General features: G+C 40.5%; 1 protein-coding gene across 1 annotated transcript in view; it reads left to right on the plus strand.

Annotated features, from left to right (window-relative positions):
- Positions 1–7,513, plus strand: part of Spats2 (spermatogenesis associated serine rich 2) — a 78,076-nt gene that overhangs the window by 26,528 nt on the left and 44,035 nt on the right. The window contains exon 3 of the mRNA XM_031355200.1: positions 4,949–5,028. Within this exon, the coding sequence (XP_031211060.1) occupies positions 4,949–5,028 (80 nt within the window). The remainder of the gene's footprint in view (positions 1–4,948; positions 5,029–7,513) is intronic.

Here is a 7,513-nt window from a genome sequence, read left to right on the forward strand (position 1 = left end):
AAAGAGAACAACAAAGAGTGAGACTGAATGCTTTGCTTGACATTTGTAGCTCTTGTATTAAGTTTGAAAAAGAGGACTTTACAAGTTACTCTTTATCTGAAATGAATGCTTTTCCAAATTATCACAGCCAAGGAACCAAATTCTTACCCACACCTAATGTCTCCAAGCAGAACCACTGAAACAGTTGTTCATTGAAACAGTTGGTGAATGACTTTATGGATAGACTATCTTAATACACACACCATTTTTTTAAATGAATGTAACCCGTTCTCTGTGACCTGAGCATAAAGTCACTCACTCAAGTCAAATAGTTTTGACCATAGCAGGAAGTCTGTATCCAAAAATTGTGCCTACAATTCATTCCTTGGCACAGCAGAACTGTCAACTCTCAGCTTAGCTATGATGGAGGTAAAATTCTTCGGTGATTTGAGGGTCATTGAAGTACAGCCTTATTACAGTGAAATCCAATGTCTAAAAATTGTTCTTATTTTGGGCTTGTACCACAGAAAGAACCAAGACTTTAAACTGTACTAAATACAAAACAAACAAACAAAAAGACTATATATTTATGTTCATTTAAGAAAATACTAGTAGTGATGTATTATTTTGAAATATGTTTGGAGTTATTTGAAATTTATACTGAGAAAAACATATGTATTTTCAGTATTGCTGTAGACAAGCACCTACATAACACTGTTAAATTGATTGTTTTATATCAAACAACTTTTATAGTACTCATTTTTATTGTTATAATATTTTATAAATTTTAAGGAATATGACAAAAAAAGATATGGTAGGTATTGAAGAGGGGGTCTCTGGGAAGAGTTGGGGTACAAAAGGGAAAGAATGTGATTTAATTCTATTTAATTCTATTTACTTAAAATATGTTTTTAAATGTTAACAAATTCAGACAAATTGAAATCATGTAATTTTTCTCATCATAATGCAATAAAAGCTAAAAAAAATGTATCTCTGAGGGACGGAACAGGGGTTTGTTTTTGTTTTTGCTTTTCTTATTTTATTTTATTTTTTTGGAGGGGAACCTGGGAAAGGAGATATCGTATGACATGTAAATAAAGAAAACATCTAATAAAAAAAATGTATCTCTGAAGACTTATGACTGGTCAGAGTACAAAGTGTAGGGACTGTTGAGTGTCCAGCAATGGAGGGATATTCATATCACTTTCTCCAAAGCCCAAGAAACATTGTGGAGGGAGGACAGAAGTAGTGTGGACTTCTGGGCGAGGCCTGCCCACTACACTTTGACCTCATGACAGCTGTGATAACTTTCACAGAATGGACCCAAGATTGAGCCTGCTGTGCTGTTATGGAAGAGGGAGGGGCTCATGGGCCCACCCACCCCTCCCTGAGGATATGTGCAGTTAATGGTTGATGAGGGAGGAAAATGTTTTCTTTTTTCTTTTCTTCTTCTTCTTCCTCCTCCTCCTCCTCCTCTTCCTCTTCTTCTTCTTCTTCTTCTTTTTGAGACAGGGTTTGTCAGAGTAGTCAATGCTCTTAACCGCTGAGCCATCTTTCTAACCCTTCTCCAAGGTTTTAGGGTTTTTTTGTTTGTTTGTTTTTTGTTTTTTGTTTTTTTTTCCGAGACAGAGTTTCTCTGTGTAGCCCTGGCTGTCCTGGAACTCACTCTGTAGACGAGGCTGGCCTTGAACTCAGAAATCTGCCTGCCTCTGCCTCCCAAGTGCTGGGATCAAAGTTGTGCGCCACCACTGCCCACCTAAGATGTTTTCTTTAGTGGTGTAGTCACATTTAGCTTCCCATGCTCCTTATTGGTCTGTTACAAAAGGGGTGGTGGCCAGAGAGATGGCTCCGGTGGGAGATAGCTCAGTAAAGTGCTTAGAGTGCACACATGAGGACTGAACCCATCTTGAGCTCAGGCGTGCACCTGAGAAGTAGAGGCGGGGTCACGGCTCACGTAACAATAGGCATGCTCTCACCACAGCTAAATAGAAAACAAATTCCAGCTTAGATATTGTGTAGGGTGCAGGTGCCTGTGTGTTCACATGCTTGTGGACCCAGAGTCCAGGCTTGGGTAGCATTCCTCAGGAGCCATCCACTTTGGATTTTGAGACAGGGTCTTTCATTGGCCTGGAGCTCACTGACTAGGTAAACTAAGCTGCTTGTCCAGCGGGCTCCAGGGATCCGCTGTCTCTGCCTCCCCTAAGCTGGGAGTACAAACACAAACATGTCTGGCTTTTTGAAAATGAGTTCTGGGGTTGGAGAGCTGGCTTGGTGGTTAACAGGATTGACTGCTTTTTCAGAGGACCCAGGTTCAGTTGCCAGCACCCACATGGCAGCTCTTAGCCATCCATAACTCCACTTGCAGGGGATCCAGCATCTTTTTCTGGCTTCCATGAGCATTGAGCTAGTCCCTAGTTCCCTGACTCTTTAGGCCTTGGGGGTATGGGTGGTTCTGCATTTATGAGCCAAGCGTGGTGGTGTCCTAGGACCTTCCATCACAGACCCTGTATTCAAACCATCCTGATGTTGTCCATTGAGTCTTCCCCTTCTGTGCTCTCCTCATCCCCTCCCCTTCATGTACCCATCTAGCTCTGCAATTGCCAACATGCGCCACTGCACCCAGTTTACTTTATAGACTTGGTTTTGTGAATTGGCATGCTGGATAAACTCAAATAGTGTGGGATCTGAGTGCAGAACTGCCATTTGATTCCTCTGTAGTTTTTTGTTTGCTGGTATGTCGTTAGAACAATTAACAAGCTAGTAAGAATCCTTTTTCAAAGTAGGCTATACATTGATATTTTGCTCTAAGTGTATCCGCTGTGTCTTAGGAGATTGGTGGTTTTCGTCTCTAATAATAAGTACATGGCTGGTGTCTTGGTGTCATCCTGCTCGTCACTGATAGGTCTTTGGTGCAGGGGGAGTGCACTACGGCCTCAGATTACACCATTTGTGATCTGCAGTGAGTCTGAGGATGTATCTAGGTGCTGGTGCTTTGGCTATGGGGCCTTCCTCTTTCTACACTGCATCTCTTTCAGTTGGTAAGGAGAATTCAGAACTAACAATTGTGGAGTCATCTAGAAGACTGAGGCTTACACACACTGAGTTTGTGTAAGTGCCCAAGATTTTTTTGTATCAACAGAGGTTTTTTCTAAATGGATTCATAGTTTATTGATAATGGCAAACGACCTGGGCTCTAGTCATGTTCTCTTTTCACTCTGTACTCAGATCTTACCAGAACCTAGAGCTTGATCTTCCTTAGCACTAGGAGGTATTTGGAATGAAGGTAGAATTTAGGTTCTAGATGAAACTTTAACCAAAATACATACATGTGTAATGATAGCAAAAAAATTTGGAATATACTGTCACATTTCAATGTTTTTTTACTCCCTTTGTCAGAATTCCCCTATCACTTGATTTGCTGAGATTTTAATTCCCAAACTACTCCCAAGTGGGTTTCAGGAATCAGTAATACTGAGCCATCTGGAGGGGTCTCAGACCTTAGTAATGCTGAGCCATCTGGAGGGGTCTCGGGCTTTAGTCAGACTGCTGAGGCACAAGAGTCCTCAGAAGGTAACCATGCACATCAGAATTTGAGACCCATGTTAACCTTTTCTGGGCAGTGCCTCTCATAGAATTGAAGCATTCATTGTTGAGGCAGAGCTGCAGTGATGGCTGTAACTCAGTGTCAGAGCTCTTGCCTACCAGGTGTAAGGCAGTAGCAAGGATCTCACACACAGATACACACCCACAAACACACACATCCACAAACACATACACACACATTCGCTGTGGTAATTTACTGATTATATAATAACAGTTTAGTAAAAAACTTGGAAAAAAAAAGAATAACTCAGGGGGTTTTGTTTTATTTACCTTGCTGATTGAGTTTCATTTGCTGCACACAAACCTGGACATAGTGTTGGTAACACAAACCTGGACATAGTGTTGGTAACACAAACTTGGATACGTTGTTTAATCACACCTCCAATCTGGGAACATCAGTCAGTGAATGCATTCACGAAATTCAGAGTCTAAGAGTAAGTTGTGGCAGTGTGGGAGACAAATTACTTCTTTTTTTGTTGTTGTTGTTGTTTTGAGACAGGGTTTCTCTGTGTAGCCCTGGCTGTCCTGGAACTCACTCTGTAGACCAGGCTGGACTCGAACTCAGAAATCCACCTGCCTCTGCCTCCCAAGTGCTGGGGTTAAAGGCGTGCGCCACCACCACCCAGCAACAAATTACTTCTATTTGTTGGGAATTAATTGTTATTAGAGATGCCCCCACACCTCCAACAACAACACGGGTGGTTACTTGCTTATGACATTCTGGGGAGCGTACAAATGAAGGTAGGATAACTAAGGAGATGAAGGATTGTAGAGCACTCTGAGTATCTTGGCATACTGCTCCTTTCCTCAGAATGTAAACAGCTAAGAGAGAGCACTTGCTGCTCTTGCAAAGGACCTAGGTCTGCTTCTAGCACCTTCATGGCAGTTGACAACCATCTACAACTCCGGTTCTAGGGCAGTCAGCATTCTTCTGTCCATTGCAGGATCCAGGTACACAAGGTGCATATACATACATGCAGACAAACACTTAAATACAGAAAAATACTTTGTTTTTGGAGACAAGGTCTCACTGTATAGCTTTGGCTATCCTGGAACTCACCATGTAGAACAGGCTGGCCTTGAACTCACAGAGATCTACCTGCCTCTGCCTCCTAAGTGCTGGGGTTAAAGGTGTGTACCACCACACCTGATAAAAATAAACAAAATTTTTTTAAAAATTTCATTTGATGAGTAATTCAAAATATAGTTCTATATGAGCTATCTATGTAGTGGAAATTCCGAGTAGTTTCTAAATCATTAATAATTATATGAGGGAAAAAGTAGTTAGTCTTGGATGAATAGAATACATAGATTATATCAGAGTTCAATATATTGTTCAATGTATTTTTCTTTTATATTCTTTCAGATTCATCAGGATTCATTTTTGATTTGCAGTCTAATACTGTGCTGGCCCAGGGAGGAACCTTTGAGAACATGAAGGAGAAGGTAAGACTAATTACCATGGATATTTGAATATTATAGGAAAATGTATTGATATCAGCAGTGACCATCACAAATGCATTATGAAAATGAAGTTTGCTGGGCACAGTGGCACATGCCTTCCTTCCAGCGCTTGGAAGCCAAGGCCAGTAGATCTCAGAAACCAGAAATCTAGTCTACATAGCAAGTTCCAGGCCAACCAGGGCTACATTGTGAGACCTGATTCGAAAGAAAAGAGGGGTTGGGGTGGGGAGAAGAAAAGAATGCTAGGAAGAAAATAGAATGCCACCATATAGTCAGGATGACTACCACGGTATCTCTGAGGGACCAGTTTCTCAAAATGTGCATCTCCATATATGTTTATTCTAAGTTCTTTAAAGACATTCAGTATTAAGGCTATTATTAATATTTAGTTGACTGATACTATATCTTTTTTCTTCTTTGTCTCTTTATTTTTTGAGACAGGTTATCTCTGTGTAGCCCTGGCTGTCCTAGAACTTACTGTGTAGACCAGGCTGGCCCCCAACTTATAGAAATACAGACTGCATCTGTCTCCAGAGTGCTGGAACTAAAGGCATGCGCCACCACACCTACCTGGCTCTGAGACCAAAATTTTAATGTTTTTTTTAATTAGCAGATATTAATTACACATGATAATGGATTAAGGTATAAAGGGTAAGAGAATAATCCATGTCTAAAATTCTGTAACAATGTTGTATTTGAGTTGAAGGTGTCAGGGTGTGAGCTCATGATGTAACAGGTAAAGTGTGAGCTGTGCCCATTGAGGACATGGGAGCTGTGGCAGTGAGCTCATGCAGCTCCTGATCTTCAGGTCTACCATTTCCTACCCAAACCACTCTGCACTTCCTTAAGAAATAATTAATTATACATTGTACAGTAAAACAAATAAACTTGAAAGGGAAGAAAATACAATTATCTACACAGAAAAATCTGTGAAAACAACAAATGATTTGGACAAGAGTTTATCAAAAAAAAATCTCATTGAAATTGCTAGCTATATAATAGATACATAATAACAAAATATTTGGGGCTGGAGAGAGAGCTCAGTTCTTTAACTTTTTATGTGTTTATTTTATGTATATGAATGTGTTGCCTGCATGGACACATATGTGTACCTGACAGAACAGAGCATCATATACACAGAAAGCTGGATGTAGCAGTGCGTACTTGTAATCCTTGCACTGGTAGTGCACATAAGGGACCCAGCCAGCCAGCCCAGAGCAGTCAGACAGCCTGTCTCAAAACAACGATAGGCGCCTCCACACACGCGTGTTCACATGTACCTGCATACACATATACATATGAATATTCAGTTGTTAGAAACCATGTGCATTTATTTATTTATTCATTTATGTAATGAGGATGGGTGTTTTTGTGCACGTATGTCTGTGTAGCATGTGCTCGCGGTATCCGCAAAGGCCAGATCCCCTGGGACTAGAGTTACAGGCCGATGTTAGACGCCATGTGGGCACTGGGTCCCCTCGAATAGCAACCAGTGCTCTTAATCACTAAGCCATCTCTCCAGCCCCTATAAACTATATATATTTTTTTCATTTCAAAAAATATAATGTCTAACAATATTGCATATATGCCAGGCATGATGGCATATGCCTTTAGTCACAGCACTCAGGCAGAGGCAGGCAACATCTATGAGTTTGGGGAACAAGTTCTAGGCCAGCCAAAGCTCTGTAGTGAGACTCAAACAAACATAAGGCAGTTGGGTCTGTCCATTTTATAGAGCAGTTTGGAATTAGCAGTAAGCACTGATTATAGGCTCTGTGCGATTCAGACTTCGGTAGTTCCACAGAAGAACTGAGATTCTGTTGTTCTAGGCATAAGGAGCCAGTGACAGACAGACGTAAGCTAGTGCTCTAGGATCGGCATGCCAGAGTGACAGACAGACGTAAGCTAGTGCTCTAGGATCGGCACTCCAGCCTGAGAGCTTGCTTTGCATGAACGAGGCCCTGGGTTTTACCTCTAGCATTGCAAAAACAACAAAAAAGTAGCAAACAAAAATGTCCAATTATCTGCCAACAGGAGAGTGAGTGGATTAGTGTATTTATTGTACAGTAAGAATGCCCTATATGGTATATGTTAAAACATGAGAGGCAGGTGTATGTTAACTATGTGACTAACATGTACAGTGTATGTTAAACTATATGAGTAACATGTACAGTGTATGCTAAAACATAAAAAACAAATACATACTAACTATATGAATAACATGCAAATCAATATGAAGAAATGCTCTGTGACAATATTAAAAATAAGCAGGCATGATGAATGATAATATTAATATAATATAAAATGTATATTGCCTATGGAAATACACATATATCATGAAAATGCAAATATATTGAAATTAAATAAAATTCTGAGTAGAGATTTCTGGAGAGAGGAATGGGATTTAATAGATGTTCATTGGGCTTCGTTTGAGTCATTTTGTTTTATTGAGCTGGGTTATCACCAG

The sequence above is a fragment of the Mastomys coucha genome, unplaced genomic scaffold (assembly GCF_008632895.1).
Source record: "Mastomys coucha isolate ucsf_1 unplaced genomic scaffold, UCSF_Mcou_1 pScaffold11, whole genome shotgun sequence".
Taxonomy (NCBI): domain Eukaryota; kingdom Metazoa; phylum Chordata; class Mammalia; order Rodentia; family Muridae; genus Mastomys; species Mastomys coucha.